The following is a 22463-nucleotide window of genomic DNA, read 5'->3' on the forward strand; positions in this document are numbered from 1 at the left end:
AATTTACTTACAAAAGGTACCATTTAGATGTTAGTATCTACAAATCAGTTGCAGACAATCTCTTAAAAAAGATTTTCCTCTTCTAGCACTTTTCAATGTTTGCCCTTATTCTCAATCAGTACAGTTCTCTTTCCCAGTTGGGAAGTATCTGAAAACAACATGGCGGACTTACGAAGTCTGCTGTCGTTGTTTTCTTTCATTTTAGTAAGTATTGTGCGTGTTATGAGGATACTCTGATTTTAAATCGCATTTAGTGGATGCATGAAGGAGTCTATGTTTTAGACGTGATGTTTTTTTTCACTGAAATATTGTGCACTTAGCACAAGAGGTTGCTGAAGAGACCGGAGTGTCGAGCAGACCAAGCAACCGGTGACACGTCAGGAAGTTTTGAACAATGGAGGCTTCAAGAGTAAACAATATAATCACACAGGATATTGATCTTGGGTATTCAAATACGAAGATTCATAGTACAATTTTTAAAAATCATTCATGATTATGGAGAAAAGGAATTTATATGTTTGACAGTTATGTTAAACTTCTTCTTCTTCTTCCATTTAACGCCCAGGGTCAACGTTCTGACTATTAGTGGCGCTTTGGAGGGTTGCGGAAGAAAATAAAATTTGAAATTAAATGCAGTTTATTTTAGATTTGCACATAGAAACACTCAAACAGCTAACATAGAATTTGGTAGGACTCCACTTCAACTCCAAATCATGCTGACGTATGAGTGAAGTCAAGATTTAATGTGATTTTTGTGTGTATTCACAGGTTTATTATGGAGAGTGCAGTCAACAATTCCTGGAAGAATGCAGGGGTATGGGCTTTACCAACAACCTGATGTGCAGTTCCTGTGATGACCTGGACAAGTTCAACCTGCACAAACTCAAAGACGGCTGCATAGGGTGCTGCCAGCAAGACTCTGCCCCAGAACCAGAGGCAGAGGTATAAGATTAATGACTGATCTGTGTTATTTCATGCCTTGAATTTTTGTTACCACCTCTCCTTACTTTTTCTGCCAGCTCTGAGAATTGTCGTGTAAAAATGTTTGTTTTACTTTTAGCTGTTGTTCTTATTACTATTTTTATTATTTATTTGTATTCTTCCATTCCAACAGCAGAGACTTTCACGACTTGAAACATTTTGAATGTACATTTTTGTTTAAATTGGGCTTCAGCTTGCTGGTAGTTTTTGGTGTATTATATGTGATATCTTTTTATGGTGGTGACAAATGTGAACTCGTGCAGAACTTTTAGGGTTAGTCTTGCTTGTAACTATTTAACTTGAGTAGTTTCATCCGGTCAAAAAACATTGAAGGCTGCTGTCGCAACTCTTTTTCTGATGTTTGAAGTCATTAAGCTGCATTTGTACTGTTGTAATATGAACAATGGACGATATTTAATTTCAGGTGTTCCCCTATGCAGAACTGGCTGTGTGCGGATGAAAATTGGGAAGGTATCCTCAGGTGCAAGGTAAGTTGTCAGTGGAGACCTGTCACATTCACCAGGTCCTCTGTCTAATAATGCAGGCCATTATTCAGTCACACTCAGTGATAGACCATGCAGCGATCAGACTGAATCTAATAAGTAGTATTAATTTAGAATTGTGAAACTGAATCAATGAACAGTAATTCAGATTGTTCCTTTAAAAAAAATAAAAAAATAAATATAATGGCTGAAGAGAGTATAATTGCTCATGTAAGTAAAAGTTCGCTTGCAGGAATTCAAGTATATGTAGGAGTTTTAGTTCACAAACACTGAAGAAGATGATGGTTTGTAATTGTAGAATCAGACCCTGTGAGAAAAGTATGAGCAAATGTTTGTTTCAGTCATAATAAGTGTCATGTTTCACACCAGAACTGCTTTCTAATGACTTTCAGGGAGTCTTAAAATGGGGGTACATTTACAGAGGTTATGAATAGAAGGTCCGAGGAAACGGGGTCTTAAAAAGGAGGAAGTCTTAAATTGGGGGGTCTTAACAGTGGGGTTCCACTGTATTTAAGAAATCGAGTATAATAATAATTTTAGCTGTCACGTTTCTTTTTTCCCTGACTGTTTCAGCGTTTGTGAAGGGCGACAAGCCCCTTCAGTTTCCTGGTCTGAACATCAAGTACATGCGTGGTGCAGACCCAATCATTAAACTGATGGACGAAGACAACAACGTCCAGCAAACGTTTGGCATCGAGAAGTGGGATACCGATACCATTGTAGCCTTCCTGCAGTCCCGACTGAAGCAGTAAAGCAGCTGAAACGCTTGCTTGCTTTTGGTCCACACAAGATGTTATGAAATGAAGTTTGAAGGAGGGTTGGGGCCTCCTCTCGGACAAAATACATAGAAATCTCTTCTGCTGTGGCTTCTCATGCTGAAAATCAGATAGCAATTGAATAATTGGAATCAAGAACATCTGTCTCACACATGCTCACAGTAAATCAATACTTGCAATCAAAAAACCAACCAAAAACGGTGCAACATTAACTGCCTGATGTATGTCACACAGGTGTATCTTTCATCATCTCTGATGTATTTTGTCCGTGAAACAAACTTTCTGATGTATTTCTCAATGAAGCTTCCGCATTAAGCCTCTGTAGGTATGTGAAAGTGGATGAACTGAAATGTTTCAGGTCATTTTCTGACGTCTTGTGTCATTTTATGTTTTTCTATTCTGTTTTTGGGGGGTGTTTTTCTCCAATGCTTGCAGTTACAGGGTTGGTTTTAGGCTATCACATTTCCAGCACAATTAATTGCATTTGCTGCATAGATCTTTTTTCATGGGGAAATGATCCACATCTGTCTCCTTGGTATCATTCATTTAGCTCAAATTTGAGTTTCAATTTTATCCATTTTGTTTTGATGTGTGGTTTAACAAGGCTGTATACATTTTTAATGTTTACGATCAATTGTCAAATCAGTCTGCTGGTGTTCTGTTACTTTTGTTATTATATTTGCCACTTGGGTTGAGCAACTGTTATGCAAATGGACAGAGCTGAAGTTTGTCTGATATAATTCACGTTTGCTTAAGGTTGCTGGATTTAACATAGGTAATGAGGTTATTTTTGTGTGTTTGCTTTTGAATGTGCTTACCTGATGCCAGATGAGACTGACTGGGAATCTGAGAAATGGATGATAACATGAGAATAAATTTAAAGGGTTTATAGTTTGTGGTACATGTATGGTTAAATGCATGAGACTGAGAGTGTGTGTTTTAAAACTGAATAAATATTTCATGCTCTCAACATTCACTGAATCAAGAGAAGGTAGAAATTTCACATCTCACAGTTTAGCAGTTTATTGCAATAAATATATTTGAAGCCTAATATTGTAATAGTAATAACAATACATGACATGCTTCTATCTGTGAGTGGCAGTTTGAAGGTATGAATATAGCTGGATGAAAACTAGTCCCGAAGACTAGTAATCAACATACCAGGAACTGGTTGCAAAACATTTAAGTATTTGATTTACACATAAATTAGACTTGCACAAACAAATGATATCAAGTGCCAGACCGCTCACTTGCGCTGACAAAGTAAACAAAAACTTCATGCAGACTGCTCCCTGCAGACTGCACGGTAAAAATCAATTAACAAAGGTGAATGCTAATATAAAAGCAACACTAACAGCATCAACCAAATGATAAAACTTTAGCATCTATCATTTTAGCAAACAAGAAACCAGTCTTCCACAACAGTTAATATCTTACATGTAAACAGACTATTTTTCAACACCTTCACCATCATCATAAAATTTATGCAGTCACTAATTAAGAGCTGGTAAGTACAAATTTCTTACTTGCGGTTCCATGATTTGCAAGTTCATGTCAGGCATAAAATTATTTTTTCCAATTTTCTTATCGGAGTATCAGTAATTGCTCAAAGTGAGCCAATGAACTTAAATTAGCAAATTTTCCAGAAGGAAAACAATGGTATCAGCACATCTCATCAAGTAAATGGCTGATTTTTAAGACCAGTTTACTTCAGTAGTGCCCATTTCAAACAACTGGCATCTTCATTCAGGCATCTAAATTGAGTCATCTTTTCTCAAATTCAGTCGCCCATACTCGAATTCAGCCTTTTTTCCCAAATTCAGTCGCCCTTATTCAAATTCATCCATCTTTATTCAAATTCAGTCACCCTTATTCAAATTCATCCATCTGTATTCAAATTTCAATCTCGCTAACACCACTGTATTCCTTCAAGGCAAACATGCATAAAGTCACTGCAGCAATTCCTTCCGAGTATCTCCATGGGTGGGAATGAAAAATGTCATGAATCCTGAAGAATTTTAAGGGGTGGGGGGTCTGGGGGCCCCCAGACGCTGAAGGATTTGTATAATTAACAACCAAAAAAACGTCGCCACAGACATTACGAATCCGGATTTCCGGAATATACCGGAAGAATCCCACCCATGTATCTCTCTTTTCCCTTTAGCTACTGCTACTAGTAGGGCGGAAGATGGTGGCAGGGCTGTTGCCGTTGCTGTACACAGCCGAGTCGCTGGAGCTACTGGAGGAATCCAACAGGTTGCCGTCCAGATCCCACTTGCGGTAATGGTACTCCTGTAGGAAGAGAAAATGAACCCACTCATTGAGTCTGCAACCAAGACGAGGATACGACGGCAGGGCTAAGTTTAAATCTTTAGTGAATCTAAACACACAAAAATGGAAAATTTCCTAAATAAATTATCATTTAATTAATATACTTACCCGAATCACATTAGCATTGAGTCACCTGAGATGCTTATCACTGAAAAACGCTTACCCGGCTAAAGAATTTAAAGGGAAGCAACCCCATCACCAAAACGAAAGTGAAAGTAGCTTTGGTAATGGGCCAGTACACCGGGAGTTACCTCCCATACGGGTGTATGCCACGTCACTTCCTCTAGGAACACGTGCCTATTATCATACGGCTTTAAAAAATCTTAAAACCATAAGCGGGGCAGGTGGGAGGGAATACAGTATGTGATTCGGGTAAGTATATTAATTAAATGATAATTTATTTAGGAAATTTTCCATTTAATATCATATTCTTACTCCGAATCACATTAGCAGATAACATCAACAAGGCGGTGGGCTAGAAATGAATCAAAACTCACCATCAAGTTCTGGACAGGAACTGGCCTGCTGCTATGAGCGCTGGAAGGCCTCTGGAGCCATCCTGTCGAAGAGCTGTGACGTCCCGAAGATAAAAGTTTATGAAAACATCTTCGGAACGCCAATACGCAGTTGTCAGCACCTCCTCTAGACGTCTGGAGCGCAGAACTGCCAGAGAGGATGCCCACGCCCTCGTCTCATGGGCTCGGGCCGAGTCAAGTGGCAAGGAGGGCATAACCCCCCCCCCTCTTTGTGCGCCTCCACTCATAAGCCTGCTTGATGAGCGAGGACACCCACCGGGCCAACGTTACCTTCGACAAATCTTTCTCGCGCCTAGTAAGGAGAGAGATAAACAACAACTTCTGAGAACTAGACCGAATCGGCTGAGTCCGGGCTAAGTACAGACGAAGTGCCCTCACAGGGCAATTGACCGAATCGGGGTCACCCGGGGCCAACGCGCTGGTCAGAGCCTTAACTCTAACCAGCGGAGAGGCCTGCCCCGGAGACTGATTCTTGGCCAGGAAATCAGGCCGGAAACGCAAAGATGCGGAACCGTCCGGCTCAAAGGAGATATCTCCAGGCTGACCCGACAGGGCGTGGACCTCGCTACCCCGTCGGGCCGTAGCCAACAAAAGGAGAAACAGCGCTTTGCGAGTGACATTGAACAGACTGGCCTCGCTTAAAGGCTCAAAATCCGCAGAACGAAGGAATTCCAGGATTAAAAACAAGTCCCACTTGGGAGCGGGCAAACGAGCTTTAGCTTCCTTAAGAGCAGCCCCTTTAATGACTGCAGCTATAACGCCCCGGACTCGAACAGAACGACCAATCTGCTGAAGAGTCGCCGAGATAGCGGAGCGCCGGACCCTCAACGAGGAGACTGAGGCGCCCTGTGAAGACATGAAAGAGAGGTGGTTAGCGACCTGAATAGAGCGCGGAGCCACCGAACTCACCCCTCTAGCTGAACACCAGGCAGTCCATGCCTTCCAGTGGGAAGCATAAACTGAAGAGGTGGACGCTCTATGCGAGCGAGCCACCAAGTCCAGAGTCAAAGACGACGCCCCAGAGCGCTTCAGCGAGTCCCGAACAACTTCCACACGTGAAGCTTCAGAAGACTGGGCTCCTCGTGTGGAATGCCTGTTCGGGGCTGCACTAGTTCCCCTCGCACGAGTGCGAGAGGAATGGGGGGCCCTTGGGCAAGCCGAAGAAGATCTGGGAACCAGACCTGCGACGGCCACAGAGGAGCGACCAGAAGAAGAAGGGCCGGCTCCTCCATCTCCGCTTTCCGGATTACTCGGCTGAGTAACGGAAAGGGAGGAGTCTGAAGATCTGTATGTGCCCCCCAACCCTCCCTGGACGCATCTGTAAAGAGGTCCAGGTCGGGGAGGGGCACGACGATCGGAACACCTCTGCAGACCCACTCCGTGTGCAACCACGGAAGGGTCGCAGACTGGAACCATCCCTGCAAAGGGATGAGGGCGTCCCAGTCCACCAGAGGAGAGTCCACAAACGGCTTCAGCGCGAACTGAAGCGGACATTTGTGGACCCGGCCCAGTGAAACCAGAAGAGCCATAGACTCCATCTGCCCCAAGATGGAGGCGAGCGAGCGGATGGAAGCCATCAGGAGAGGTAAAGTGGAGCGAATCTGAGCTTGGAGCTTGTCCACCCTTCTCTGAGAAGGCTGGACAGTCCAAGCGACCGTGTCGAAAGACATCCCCAGATAAGTGAATGTCTGTGACGGGGTCAGCTCCGACTTTACCCGGTTGATCGAGAACCCCAACCAGTTGGATTCTCGAAGAACCGTCAGGGTATCCTGCGAACAGCCGTTCTGGGACTGGTTCATGATGAGCCAGTCGTCCAGATAAGCCCGCAGACGGATACCCTGGGACCTCACCAGTGCACAGACCTGTCTCACCACCATGGTGAAAATCCACGGTGCGAGAGACAGCCCGAAAGGGAGTGCGCGAAACTGGTAGATCTGATCTCCCCACCGGAAACGAAGCCATTTCCGGTCGGTCGGATGCATAAGAATGTGAAAGTATGCGTCCGTGAGATCGATCGAGGTCACCCAGTCTCCTGGGCGGAGAGAGTCTCGGACAGAGGCTGGCGTCTCCATCTTGAATTTTATCTCCCTCAAGAAAGTATTGAGGAGAGATAAATCCAACACGGGACGCCATCCTCCTGATGCTTTGGGAACAGCGACCAGACGCCCGTAAAATCCCAGGGAGCTGTGGACCCGAACTCTCTCCACCGCGCCCTTCTGCTCCAGGGAGGCAATTTCCGACTGCAAGACGGAACGTGCTTCCTGCGAGAAGGGGGGCTTGAACCGCGGAGGCACTCGGGTAAGAGGCGCCTTTTCCTCCCGCCAGAGTAGACGGAAGCCCGAACTCACCACTCCCACAATCCATTGGCTGTCTACTACCGACATCCAACGAGAAAGTGCCCGGGAGGGGCCTCCCGCCATCACCAAGGTGGAGGGCGGGAGGGAGGTGAGATCGGGAGCGCTTCATTGGGGGTGTGGCTTACTTCCAGAGCCGCCACGCCCCCTCCCCGATGCCGTCCTCTTCTTCCCACCACGAGCGGCCGGCGAAGCCTGCCGCTTCTGAGCTGGCTTGGGGTTAGACGATGTCTGAGCCTGCTTCTGTTTAGAAGGCTGAGACTGTTTCACCCCCTTCAGAGTGTAGTCAAGGAACTGACTGTCCTTGTTTGACTGAATCTCCTTCTGTCTGGCATCCAGTGCCAGCGGACAGAAGAGAGACTCCTCTGAGACCGGGGAGACTCTCAAGGTCTCCCTAGTAGCCAGCTCCGTGAATTGGGACTGCGAGAGGAAGAGATCCCTCCTGCAGAGTACCGCTTGGGTGTACTGCAGGGAGGAAAGACGCAATTGTTCCTCATTGACCTTGGCCAATGCGGTCAAAAGCGCAGAGACATCGTCCGCATTCTGTTCTTCACTGAGAGTGAAAGGAACTAGCGAATCGGTCAATGCCCGAGACAGAGCCCGAACGAGAGTCTCCGCAATGGAGGACAGTTCGATCTGCCGACGTCCAACCTCCTCAGCAGAGAGGAGGGAAGCCTCGGAAACCGGCAAAACCGAATCACGCTTGATCGGTTTAGTCAGAAGAGGCAGCAATTCCCGGGAAACCGGAAGGGTAGCCCTAGGGAGTGCAAAAGACGCCAGCCAATTCTGGCTCTGATTGGGCATGCCAAGCTTCCTATTGGCCGTAGGCACGAAGGAAGAGGCTTGGGCAGCTGAAGCCACCCACTGCTGAGCTGATTCCGGAACTGGACCAAAAGGAAGCAGTAACGGAACAGGCACTGGCCGAATACCACTCCCCGCATGTGCTGGACGAACCAGTGAATGCGAAAGTTGGTAAGCCACTGACGGAGACTCGGCGAACCGGAAGGAAGAAACATCCTCCTGTGCCGGCCGGAAGTCCGCCATGGCAGAAGGAACGAATGATGCGGAAGAGTCCGCAGCCACCACCCCTTCAGGAAAATAACGAGACGTTACTTCCGCCGCGACGTCAAGAACAGACTTGAGCTTCGACGGAAACACGCCCCGCGACTCCTCGCTGACCACTGATGGAGCATCAGAATAGTCACACGTGGAACCATGACCGAAGTCACCAGTTCCGGAAGCAGAAGCATGCCCTGGCAAACCGGAAACCGGAAAAGCCTGAGCACTAACGTCATCCTGCCGCCCAAAACCCTGTGAAGGTAAAGGGTAAGCAGGACGACCATCCGCAAAAACCGGAGCTGGATGAGCTGACGTCACTCCCCCGACTGAGTGGAGTGATGCCTGCTCAAGCCTAGGCGCTTGAAAGCCGGAAGGCGCACGCTGTAATCCACTATCTGGTATCCGGAAGGAACCACCAGAAGAGGAAGAAGCGTTTCCGGCCGAAACCGGAAGTGTAGTCAACGGAACCGCAAAATGCGGAAGTGAAGACTGCACTGGTTGACTTCGCGATCCGGAAGGACCGGAAGTCAGTGAATACTCCATCCTGCCGCGACCGCCGTAGCGTGCCGGAGCGGACGGATCATCACTTCCGGCAAGTGCCGGAAATGCGGCAGTCGAAACCGACTGCCGCCGCTGTTCGAACAAGTCCGGGGCCTCGTAGGTTATCGCCGGAAATGAAAGATCAGCAAGGTATCGGTCGTGACCCGATGCGAAAGAGCTGTCCCCCGAAGGAGAACGTCCAGGCGCCTCACGAGGGCTATCGGACCAGCTCTGCTTACCAACCGACGCTGAAGAGGGAGGACGCTGCTCCAAGCCGGAAGTGGAGGACAAAGACACGGAAGCCAATGCCCGGACGTCACTGCCAGATGCCGGAAACGCCGAACTGCTGGCGACGGAACGCTGAAATTCTGCCTGCACCAAGCTGCGGATTTCTGGAACCAGTGACTTTAACAGAGAGGAAACCAACGCACCTTGTCCAGGTGCTAACAAAGAAGACGAAGTCTCCGATGTAGAGACAGGTGCAGAAGTAACAGTAGCGCTAGGCGCCGCAAAAGAAGCAGAAGTAGTAACAGCGCTAGGCGCCGAAATTGGTACAGCCAACAAAGTGTTACGCTCTTGGTCTGTAACAAGTAACGTTGCTTTGGAAGAGGAAGACTTAGCCTTAATTTTCCCCTTGGGGTCCGACTTGCCACGGCGCTTGTCTGAATCAGACATGTTGACAACAACACGTGGCAACGCGAAAAAATTTACTGAAACATAAGTCTAAACGACTGGAAAATTCAGTAAACACACGCACTGATGCGTTAACAAAATACTATAGCTAAACTTGCCCCACAAGCAGAGGCACGGAGAGCTACAAACAAAGTCACACGAGCTAGAAAACTAACTCACACAACACAATGGCGACACGCAAGACACTGACACAAACGTCAACAACACGTGGCAAAGTAAAAAGATTTACTGAAACGTAAGTCAAAACGACTGAAAACACAGTAAACACACACGCTTACGCGTCAACAAAATACTAAAGCTACACTTGCCCAAACAGAAAGAGGGCACGCAGAGCTACTAGCAAAGTCACACGAGTTAGCTAACTAACTCACACAACAAAATGGCGAAACACGCAAGTCACTGACACACAAGTCCGTAAAAAACGGACAACGTACAGTAACGAAACAGCGCAAACAACCAACAACAAACGGGAACGAGCTCACCAAACTGTAGGCAAGGCGAGCAGACAAGCTGGGTAACGTGGCCGGCGGGTGTCACTCAAACACACAAGGTCAGCCACAGAGCGTCAAAAAGTGAACCGTCCTCTCCGAGGTGAAAAAGACGTATGATAATAGGCACGTGTTCCTAGAGGAAGTGACGTGGCATACACCCGTATGGGAGGTAACTCCCGGTGTACTGGCCCATTACCAAAGCTACTTTCACTTTCGTTTTGGTGATGGGGTTGCTTCCCTTTAAATTCTTTAGCCGGGTAAGCGTTTTTCAGTGATAAGCATCTCAGGTGACTCAATGCTAATGTGATTCGGAGTAAGAATATGATATTAAATGGTTGATTTATGAAACATTTTGATAATTGACGCTGCAGAAACAATTCTTCGATGGTTTAGTTGCGCTGATTGTGATAAGGTCCCATAAGTTTAAAGAGATGTATCAATTAAAAAGAACCAAGATGTCACTTTTTGACCCTGTCTTTCGAAGTGAAATATCTCATGTCAGAAGCCAAACAAAGCTTGAAAAGACGTCATAATGTGAATAATGGCATCACATAAAAATTCTGTCACTTTTTCTGCATGTCTTTAAAGGAAGTGACAAAGAATGTTGAGGACAAAGTTTGAATCAGTGATTTCAATATATCGGTAGTATACAATTAATCATAGGGTCACGGCCAGGCTGTGCATGTATCGGTATCATATATCATTAAACTAATTTTTCTCACACTCTCTGCTCACTTCAGTCACAGTCCTAGGCGGCACGAGGGCGGTTTGATCATCTCTCACGCTGTATCCAACACCTCCCAATCTTCTACCAGCGCTGAAACACATCAAAATGTCAAGTAGTAAAAATAAATCACATGAAATAAAGAACAAATGACGGTGATTGAAGCAAGCACAACTTGGAGAGCACTGCAATTCAAGTTGCTGAAGGCATTGAATAGCTTCCCTTTTAAATACTATACTCATTGTTGATGTTCATTTCATGAAATATGTTTTGCTTCTGGGTGAAGAATGTATGTACACACTATTACAAATGTAACCATTTCATTTTCAACTCCACCCTCAACTACACAATACAAAGGATATTCTTACAGACCAGCATTTATTTATTAAGGAGATTTCTATAGCGCATAACTAAAAGCACTATGCGCATCAAATGATCATTCTCAAACACACAACCTCTCTCTCTCCCCGCTTCCCCCATCTGTCTCTAACTTTCTCACTCTCTCTAACTTTCTCACTCTCTAACTTTCTCTCTCTCAATCAATCAATGAGTCTTATATCGCGCATATTCCGTGGGTACAGTTCTAGGCGCTCTGCAGTGATGCCGTGCGAGATGAAATTTTATACGGCCAGTAGATTGCAGCCATTTCGGCGCATATTTACCTTTCACGGCCTATTATTCCAAGTCACACAGGTATAGGTAGACAATTATTAACTGTGCCTAAGCAATTTTGCCAGGAAAGACCCTTTTGTCAATCGTGGGATCTTTAACGTGCACACCCAATGTAGTGTACACGGGGGGAGGTTCGGACACCGAAGAGAGTCTGCACACAAAGTTGACTGTGAAATAAATTTCCGCCGAACCTGGGATCGAACTCACGCTGACAGCGGCCAACTGAATACAAATCCAGCTCTAACTTTCTCTCTCTCTCTCTCAAATATACACCACAAAAAAAGCAACCTACATGATGCATCTGAATTTTTTCCAGAAGATGAAAAGTCCAACGATAATCAAAGCGACCATCACCAACACTCCGATAATGACGCCAGCAACAGTGCCGCTGCTTGTTCCGCTGGATTCTTGACCTGGAGTTGGCAGACTGACGTTGCTACTGTTTTCTGTTGAACTTAATCTATGCTCAAGCACGACAGTGGTGTCAGGTTTGGTTTCAATGCTGCAGCGATACCCGCCATACCACTGGGCACACCTGAAACAGGGAGGAAATTTAATGATTGCGAGAGGTGTTGCAGTCCTTTCTGTATTGAAAGACTTCCATAAGCACTATACTTGAGTGAGAATCCTAAATGCCAGATATTGTATATGTCACTCCTCCGAAAACGGCTTATGGCTGCCTAAATGGCGGGGTAAAAAACGGTCATACACGTAAAATTCCACTCGTGCAAAAAAACCCACGAGTGTACACAGGAGTTTCAGCCCACGAACGCAGAAGAAGAAGTATATGTCACGATAAAAAAAAAAAGAATAAAGTTTTGTTTAAACCGAAAGACTTCTTGCAATTAGAAAATAAAAACGTTGATACAGTCACACCTGTCTATAACGACCACCTAAAACATCGACCAATAGTTGTCATTAAAGACAGTTGGTCGCTATGGAAAGGTGAATAATAGAGAAGAAAAACTCGTCTGGGATCTTTCCGAGTGGTCGTTGTGGGTATGTGGTCGCTTTCGAGAGGTGGTCGCCAGGGCAGGTTAAGCTGTACATTAAAGTTTGTTCACAGTCATGAATGTTTCAGCTTGAAGTACAGAAAGTACTGCAATCTTTCTTTTTCTGAGTTTAGAACGAGTTTAATTTGTCTCAGTCATAGCAGTAAAAATGTGACCGTAGCAGGTTGACAGGCTGACAGAAACTCTTCAGGTGGGGCTTTAAAATTTACAAAAAAACTTTAATTCATGTAACAGTCTGAACTTACGTGCATAACGCTATGGCACCAAAAGGGTAACAGGTTCCTCCATTCAGACAATAACCCTCGCAGGGGTCACGGCGACCTTTCCTACGAGTGCTGTCCCCTCGCATCGTCTTTGGTGTGACTGTGTACGGCCGACTGCTGACGATTCCTTCGTCCAACAAAGGTCGAGGGGTGGGTCTGACATTTGTGTTGATATCTGTGTGGAAGGCTATTGGCACAGAGGAAGAAAGTCATTTTGTGGCTGTTACACTGCCAATCTTTCTCGTGCAATTTGAGAGGAACCCCTTAAGGTCAGACCGCACTTGGGACTATGTTTCACGGCTTACGCATTACCTTTCACAATTTTAAGTAGAGCAGGTTTTTGCCAAGCGGCCACACGCATGATTTTTGTTTTGTTGTTTCGGTAGTGCAGTTCAACTTGGCTCCTTATTCCACATGAAATTTCTTTGAAAAGACAGCATTCTTGTTCTTGAAGAACAACTTAAATGATGTGTTCCACAGTGCTTCTATAGAAGACAATAAGTTTGTAAATGTGTAAAAAAAAAAAAAAGTGAATCAATGCCAGCCATCTTTGAAATCAAAAGCCAAACAAGCGCAAGCGGGAGGGTTGGGGGGAGGGGGTGGGGGCGTCATACTCTCGCCTCCTGTGATTTTCCAAACAGTGTCACCCGCCGTAATAGAATATGCAATGTCTATGATTTTAACATAAGGCCATGATCACAGCGCTGTTCCAGAGAATGATACAGCACAACACGAGTGTGGCCGAGTGCATAACGCAAGTGCAGCCAGGCCTTTAGCAAATGCTTACAGAACCCTCCCCTTGGAGTAAACTGTGAGAACCCAGAAAACCATCTCCAAGGAATTCTGCAGGGCAAGTGTCATAAGATCAAGTATAACAGTAAAAATACATGAACAAAATATTATAAGGGGAAAAAAACCTTACAAGTTCAATACTGGCATCAAGCGAAAGGAACATAAGTTATATTCTAAAAACAAGAAAAAATAAATAAACATGAGTTATAAATCAATAAAAAAAACAGTCAGGGATAGAATTTTTCAACTTTGATTAAAAAACAACAACAACCAAACTCACTAAATGCACATAGACACTACACACAAACTCACATGCACAAAACTCCTGATATCACCAGTATAAACCAAACCTGATGACAATGTAACTTCACACAAAGAGAAAAACGTAAAGTCGCTATACCAGACGTTTCGCATTCCGTTGCAGACTTGTTTGGACACGGACAGACAGCTCCATACTGACCCAGAACGCAAAGAAACGGACATGGTGTGGAAGTACATGGGTTTTCAACTGCAGAGAAAACAAAATGAAACCAGTCAAGTAAAGCCAAATCAGTACATCTAGTCAATCTGTGGGCCTTGATTAAATGTAGATTTGTACTTAGTCTGCATCAAAACAGCATAACAACTGCCCTGAAATCCCTTAATCACAAAAAAACAAGAGAAATAGCATATACATTACTCTTGTAATCCCTCATATCGATGTAGTCGTGGAATTTTGAGGTAACTTGATTCTTGGTGATTGATGTTTTTGTGCACGAGAAATATTCTCTTAAAAACGATTGACAATGCATGATTTATTCTTCTTTTCATCTATCCATACCAGGAACAAATATAAAAAACTATTTCATAATAACAATAATCAGTTTTGTCCTTCTCCTGATAAGCTGTTTAAAACAAGGTACGCCAAAATTCCACGACAACTGTGCATGTGCATTTAAGATCATTCAACTTTAAAAAAAAAATAATTTGCTAAATGAGGGGAAACAACTGTTCCACATCTGCCTTCCACATCTGCCTCTCACTGGAAACCAAAGTGCAAGTGAAAATGAGAACTAATCAATTCTACCTTAAACAGCAAACCATGTGGACAACAGGAGCTACTGCATCTAACAAAATTCTGCAAATTAAAGGATTGCGAAATTGTTCGCACACCACAATTTTATTCAAACGTTCTATGCCGTCAGAGGCACTTAACTTGGCTCCCTGGCTCACTTTTCAGATCAAAGATTTCTTTAGCCGGGGTCGTGTAACTGCTGCTCAAATGAGGGTACCCCCAAGACATCGTTTTCAGATTTCTATCATAACCTCTGTAAACTTAGCCTCATCTTAAGACTCATTAGCCCCATCTTAAGACTCATTAGCCCCATCTTCAGACTCATTAGCCCCATCTTCAGACTCATTAGCCCCATCTTAAGACTCATTAGCCCCATCTTAAGACTCATTAGCCCCATCTTAAGACTCATTAGCCCCATCTTAAGACTCATTAGCCCCATCTTAAGACTCATTAGCCCCATCTTAAGACTCATTAGCCCCATCTTAAGACTCATTAGCCCCATCTTAAGACTCCTCCTTTTCAAAACCCGATTTTCCCAAAAGGGGAGTTCCAGTGTATGTGGGTCACTGCATCAAACTCTTCCCATTCGTGCTGACCCTGACCTTGAGCGTTGACTTACTGTTGGGAGCTGTGTGCACCACTCGAACATCCTCAATGTCAGATTCCATGGAATGCATCTCCGCCAGGACTGGGCGGGACGAGAAGCTTGAGACTTTGTGTACCACATGGCCCCCCGTCAGGTACAAATAGCCTTCGTAGATGTCCATGGCATGGAAATGCTGCAGTGGGAATCTTTCCAGCGTGTACCTGTAAATAAAGTAGCAAAGGTTTTTTAAAAGGCACACTCCGAATCAAAAAACAAGAATTGTTGTGAATGTTTAATTATTGACAAAACAAAACATTTACAGTACGTCGACCCAGTGGTCTTTTAAGCAGACAAGACAGACAATGAACTTATCTGAAAATCGTCAACGAATCTCACATGCAAGACGCCGGCGAGGTATTCACTGAGGTAATCGAGGTAATTAAAGTCCTTGTTAAAACTGTTCAGCTCACCGTCTCAGATCTGGCCAGGTGTCTACATGGGATAAGGCCATCCCTCCACTTGGTCACATTCCAAAAATCAACAGCTCGTGTGCTCTCTGGGAATTTTTGCATGAATTAACTTTAAATCAAAACAAAAAGGCCAACTCATCACAGGAAGCAGACAGGGTGTTGTTGATTTGTTGTATGTGTCCAAATGGAGAGATTGTCTTATCCCTTGGGGTTGGACACTGTAGTAAGTGGGGGATGGTCTTATATGGACACTAGTAAATGGGGGATGGTCATATGGACACTGTAGTAAGTGGGGAATGGTCTTATATGGACACTGTAGTAAGTGAGGGGTGGTCTTATATGGACACTGTAGTAAGTGGGGGATGGTTTTATATGGACACTAGTAAATGGGGGATGGTCTTATATGGACACTGTAGTAAGTGGGGGATGGTTTTATATGGACACTGTAGAAAGTGGGGGATGGTTTTATATGGACACTGTAGAAAGTGGGGGTTGGTCTTATATGGACACTGTAGTAAGTGGGGGATGGTCTTATATGGACACTGTAGAAAGTGGGGGATGGTCTTATATGGACACTAGTAAATGGGGGGTGGTATTATATGGACACTGTAGTAAGTGGGGGATGGTCTTATATGGACACTGTAGTAAGTGGGGGATGGTCTTATATGGACACTAGTAAGTGGGGGATGGTCTTATATGGACACTGTAGTAAGTGGAGGATGGTCTTATATGGACACTGTAGTAAGTGGGGGGATGGTCTTATATGGACACTGTAGTAAGTGGGGGATGGTCTTATATGGACACTGTAGTAAGTGGGGGATGGTCTTATATGGACACTGTAGTAAGCGGGGGATGGTCTTATATGGACACTGTAGTAAGTGGGGGATGGTCTTATATGGACACTGTAGTAAGTGGGGGATGGTCTTATATGGACACTGTAGTAAGTGGGGGATGGTCTTATATGGACACTGTAGAAAGTGGGGGATGGTCTTATATGAACACTGTAGTAAGTGGGGGATGGTCTTCTATGGACACTAGTAAATGGGGGATGGTCTTATATGGACACTGTAGTAAGTGGGGGATGGTCTTATATGGACACTGTAGTAAGTGGGGGATTGTCTTATATGGACACTGTAGTAAGTGGGGGATGATCTTATAGGACACTGTAGTAAGTGGGGAATGGTTTTATATGGACACTGTAGAAAGTGGGGGATGGTCTTATATGGACACTGTAGTAAGTGGGGGATGGTCTTATATGGACACTGTAGTAAGTGGGGGATGGTCTTATATGGACACTGTAGTAAGTGGGGGATGGTCTTATATGGACACTGTAGTAAGTGGGGGATGGTCTTATATGGACACTGTAGTAAGTGAGGGGTGGTCTTATCCCATGGGGTTGGACACTAGTAAGTTGAGCACAAAGCTGGAATTTTTTCAACAATTTACCTGTCTGTTCCATCCAGTTCGGCTGTCTGAATGGTGGTGGAGTGGGAACCAGGTTGCCAAGACTCCACCCAGTAGAATCGCTCACGCACAACGTCGAGGGTCAAAAGGTGATGCCTGGTTTTCACTCCGGTCATAACTCTGCTAAAAAGCTTGCCGTTCATGTAGGCTTGGTCGATAGCGTTATGTTCCGTGTCCACCCAGTACATCCGCCTGTTAACACAGAGGGACGGCGGATTAACACGACTTGATCTGAGTCATTGGTTCATTTAATCAATGTTCCTGTTATTCGATAATCTGCAAAAAAAATTCAATGGGCAGTCGAAAGATCACTGTTCTTGTCTCTTGGTTTGACTGGCTACCCTGCCAAACTGAACAATGTTTTCCTGTTTGAGCTGTTTTGCCTGTCTTTTGGGCAATTAAGTACTAGTTGTCAATGATTGTCATGGTGTCTTGTTTTGTTTTGTTTTTCGTCTTAAAAATTTTATGCATGTACATTTTTTTAGTGCCAATCCATGTTGCAGTTTCAGGGGAAAAACATTGTAAATGTAAAATGAAGCGTCTGCTTAAGACCGTGTAAAGCCCCGGCCCCCTACCCCAATATATTTGCACTAAGTTTTGAAGTTTCTAACTTGAGCTATGCCTATAGACTGAAAAGAAGATAAAAAGGTCTTTTTGGGATGAGTTTTCTTAAGGCATCTGCTTAAAATCGTGAAGAGCTGCTTCATTCCCTCTTCCTGCCCATTATTTTGGCACAAAGTTCTAAATTTTCTATCTTGAGCTATGCCTATCACTGAAAAGAAGATAAAAACACTTTTGGGATGAGTTTTCTTCTGCACTCACCCTCTGGCCTGATGAAAGATTAAGCCTGACGGTTCCCAGTGAACACTAGAGAAGATCTTGATGCAGTTGTCGACGTCCTCGTTGCAGACAGTCATGTCATAGAAATCTCCACTGCGGCTAATCAAGTAAATGTTCCTCGTCACTGAGTCCACTCGAATTTCCCTGATTTGCATTTTCATGACCTTGCGAAGAATGGGCGCGCCTCTTCCCTCCTTGTGAATGATGCTGTGCAATTCATTGTCACTCTGAAAAATACAAAATATTTGGAGTTTGTCTTTAGTATTCTGCACAGCTTAGCACATACAGTTGATGAAAGTCACCTACTCTGTACCAATAGACGATTTTCGGAAATAACTCGGGTTTGCATGGGTTGTGAACGAGTGTATACCCTTGTTTATTCCTGTCTGTGTTTCAGACACACCCCTCGCTAGTGATGAATTAATTGCCCCCTCCAATGTTCGTCCTAAAAGCAAGGGTATTCACTCTTTCACAACGTATACAAACTCAAGGTTTTTTTTGAATTCGTCTATTGGCTTTGCAAGAGTTCAGTGAGGGTATGCTTAATGGCAACAAAAACAATTACACTAAAAAAAATAAAGTGTTGTCTAAGAACAATGACTCACTGATGCCGATGCATAAACCAACATGTCTTCCTAAAGAGGAAAGACATCAGATTATTGAGGAGCAATATAACGATCAAATTACTGTGGATACCCCCATAAGAGGCTGACGTCTAACCACCCCCGCCACAGCGCCCGTCCTGATCTGTTATGACAGGGGGTTCCATTGTACATAATACTTATTGTGTAAGAAGAAGACCTTTAACTCACCGATGGTGATACGTAAACGAACATGTCGTCCTCAAAATTAGGCACACCAGAGCTTTCACTGTAAGTGTCCACCTTCTTGAGAGGGAAGACGTCGAAGCATCGCGGAGGAACGGAGCTGAAGACGAGCGCTCTGTTCTTCTCTCCATCCATCTGCACCTTGTAAATACCTCTCTCTGTGGACACCATCAGGTACGCTCGCTGATGATCTGGAGAATACAAGGATGAACAAATTTTAATACAGGTTGCAACATAGTCTGAAAAAAATGTTTTTTCTGCAACGAAGAAAATGAGGCTGTCTATTTTTTGCAGTTCAAACAGTATAATAACAAAAAACCAAGTGGGTCTGTTCTGGCACCTGCCAAGTCACCTACCTTTGGCGTGACAGGTTGTTTTGTCTGCGATCAGACTGAACCCATGCACACAGGTACAGTAGTAACTCCCCTTGGTATTGTGACACCTCTGGCTACACTCTCCGTTGCTCGATGCGCATTCGTCAATGTCTGCAAACAAAATCCGTGAGAGAAAATGTTAACAGGAACAACCTTCGCAAATATTGTCTCATTAACCCTTTACCACTTGACCCAAAGTCAAGCTATCCTTATCTGATTCCTGGACGATTTGGAAAAATCTTAGTTCAAGATCTGTTGATCGCATCAAAGTACATGGAAGAATATAGTTTATACAAACTCTGATCGCACGTTGTTGGTCTAACCACCAAAGTTAACCGGAAGTACATCACCGTTCTTAAGTTCTACATCCGTTTGATCGCGAAAGTGAAAGTGTGCGCAAGGTGTGTATTGGGCGATTTCGGGCGATTCAGGGAACGCATAAGGCACTTCCTCCGGGCGATTCAAGTGGTAAAGGGTTAACAAACAGCTATGAGGAATGTTAGGCACAGGAGAAACAAAACAAAACCAAACACATGTTTTGTCCACTGGGGTCTTTCTCATGCACAAAAATCAGAAGAAAAAAGAAGACGGACGACAGAACGGAAAGAAGAACCACAGGTTAACGATTCACACTTTATGACTCACAACCCCAAACTGACAGAGGAGGCTACTCCAGAATACAAAAAAATGTAAACAAACAAAGGGAAGGAAATATAGAAACGACATACAACTGAAGTAGACCCGGGTCTCGGTGAACCAACCACCCACCTGTACAATCGCGTAGATTGGAAGTGATCCTCATCCCCGGGTCGCAAGAGCAGACAGGTCCATCGGACGTCATGGTACACAGGTGTTCACAATAGCTTTCATCTGGGCACTCCCCATCGGCTTGCACTGTCTCCGCATCTGCAGGTAAAAGATTGTCAAATAAGTTCACAAGTGGAGTAAATCTGAAGGTGCAATATTTGTTTTAGCATTTTTGAAGTTTGAATAATTTAAGATAAAGAAGTCCTGAAGAAGTCAGCGACTGTTTGAAAAAAATTTCAGGAATAAATTACCAAAATTGTTTAAATAACTATCTAATATTTCCTTGCTTAGCCGGCCTTGTTTTTTTATTACTGCAAACAGTTTCTAAAAATATTCACGCAACCATGTGTACAAAAGATAAGAGCATCTGTCAACTCACAAAATTGTACAACTTGGCTGCTTTCTGTGCAGATTGGACATTTTCTATTGACTTTATCAATCAATCAATATGAGGCTTATATCGCGCGTATTCCGTGGGTACAGTTCTAAGCGCAGGGATTTAAAAAAAAAAATTCGATGCAATTTATATCGCGCACATATTCAAGGCGCAGGGATTTATTTATGCCGTGCGAGATGGAATTTTTTTTACACAATACATCACGTGTTCACATCGGCCAGCAGATCGCAGCCATTTCGGCGCATATCCTACTTTTCACGGCCTATTATTCCAAGTCACACGGGTATTTTGGTGGACATTTTTATCTATGCCTGTACAATTTTGCCAGGAAAGACCCTTTTGTCAATCGTGGGATCTTTAACGTGCACACCCCAATGTAGTGTACACGAAGGGACCTCGGTTTTTCGTCTCATCCGAAAGACTAGCACTTGAACCCACCACCTAGGTTAGGAAAGGGGGGAGAAAATTGCTAACGCCCTGACCCAGGGTCGAACTCGCAACCTCTCGCTTCCAAGCGCAAGTGCGTTACCACTCGGCCACCCAGTCCGACATCAGCATCAACATGCAAAATTAATTCAGCAAAACATTCCAACTCTGCACAGAACACACCAGGCTGCTGACTTTTTATATGTGTTCAAGTGAAAGAATGAGTTTATTCTATGTGAAACCCTGAACAGATCTGTGGCTGTTCAGGGTTTAGCCTGGGAGAAAAAGGCAATGGGACAATTATTCCCTTCAACCAAATTCCGATGGGACATAGTCGAAGGCAAGAAGCGCCAGAGGCCTGTACGCGTTTTGACCAAAGATGCAAAATGGTGCAATTTGAGAATTAGCCGCTATATCGTGTTATCTCTGTATGTGTGTGTGGTACGTAATCTCAATGCGCCCTTTGACGCGCTGAAGGGAATTGTGATGGGACATTTTTAGATGTAGTGCGCCAATGGCGCAGGACGCAGTAGTAAATGAAACCCTGGCTGTATATGTGATTGTTAAACAGATATGAGTGCACCTTTAATATTTAAAATCAAGCGATAAAAGTGACTTACCGTTATTGGCAAAGCAGATCACTTCTGTCGCCAGCGTCTGGCACGTGACAAGTTCATTACAGAGGTTGTTCTTCAGTATGCAGGTCTCAGAGGACTTGCAGTACACTTCATCGTCTGATGAGCAGATCTGTTGGTCACCTGCTCGGAAAAAAAGAAGTGTGATTTTCAAGAACTTCTTCTTCTTCAGCGTTCCCGAATTTTTCTGGTTACGTGTGAGCTCGTTTGCCCATTTGGGTTCCCCACACTATACTCTAAGAGCATAGTCAGCTCACTCCGCTTTCGTTGAGTAGGCATGCTGGGTATTTTCGTGTTTCCATAACCCACCGAACTCCGACATGGCTTACAGGATCTTTTCCGTGCGCACTTGGTCTTGTGCTTGCGTGTACACACGAAGGGGGTTAAGTCACAAGCAGGTCCGCACATAAGTTGACCTGGGAGATCGGAAAAATCTCCACTCTTAACCCACCAGGCGGCAGCGACCGGGATTCGAACTCACGACCTCCCGATTAGGAGGCCGACGTCTTACCACCACGCCACTGCGCCCGTCATTTTCAAGAACAAGATAAGAATGAAAATATATTCACCAAAACACAAACAATAAAAGCACTATTTTAGCTAAGCCTTTTTCTTTCCTTGCCATGGTTGATTTATATTCATCAAAAATGGTAAGGATTTGCAGATATCAAAACAAACTCCTTTTGTGAAAAACAGAACTTAAACAAATCTAATTTTTGAGAAAAAGATGCAAAATCGTGTAATCTGGAGATCTCAAGCTTGATCTCTGGAGCTTTGTAGTGCCGGAAAGGGGCCCAAGGACTTATGCCGGGGTGGAAGTAGAGATAAGCGCCTACTTCCCAAGAAATGCTCCAT

The 22463-nt window shown here is 44.4% G+C and overlaps 2 protein-coding genes across 2 annotated transcripts; one reads left to right on the forward strand and one right to left on the reverse strand.

The window, feature by feature from the left end:
- Positions 1-100: 100 nt before the first annotated feature.
- LOC138948663 (selenoprotein F-like) lies at positions 101-3147 on the forward strand. The gene is made up of 4 exons (XM_070320249.1): positions 101-204; positions 769-942; positions 1406-1469; positions 2058-3147. The coding sequence occupies exons 1-4, from the start codon at positions 160-162 to the stop codon at positions 2234-2236; spliced, it is 462 nt and encodes a 153-aa protein (XP_070176350.1). The 5' UTR covers positions 101-159; the 3' UTR covers positions 2237-3147.
- A 907-nt stretch (positions 3148-4054) lies between these two features.
- Positions 4055-22463, reverse strand: LOC138947933 (vitellogenin receptor-like). The gene is made up of 13 exons (XM_070319459.1): positions 22445-22463; positions 21594-21731; positions 20112-20249; positions 19326-19454; positions 18955-19160; positions 18125-18369; positions 17285-17494; positions 15402-15589; positions 14129-14236; positions 12919-13123; positions 11953-12195; positions 11000-11081; positions 4055-4552 (listed from the first exon to the last, which is right to left on the reverse strand). The coding sequence occupies exons 1-13, from the start codon at positions 22461-22463 to the stop codon at positions 4421-4423; spliced, it is 2043 nt and encodes a 680-aa protein (XP_070175560.1). The 3' UTR covers positions 4055-4420.

This window comes from Littorina saxatilis, linkage group LG15 (assembly GCF_037325665.1).
Source record: "Littorina saxatilis isolate snail1 linkage group LG15, US_GU_Lsax_2.0, whole genome shotgun sequence".
Lineage (NCBI taxonomy): Eukaryota > Metazoa > Mollusca > Gastropoda > Littorinimorpha > Littorinidae > Littorina > Littorina saxatilis.

Excerpts from the sequence above, each read along its gene's own strand:
- LOC138947933 (XM_070319459.1), bottom strand. Across the intron at positions 19,455-20,111 it reads CAATCTACGCGATTGTACAG|ACATTGACGAATGCGCATCG; the intron begins GTGGGTGGTTGG and ends TTTTGTTTGCAG. Across the intron at positions 18,370-18,954 it reads TCGTTTACGTATCACCATCG|AGTGACAATGAATTGCACAG; the intron begins GTGAGTTAAAGG and ends TGTATTTTTCAG.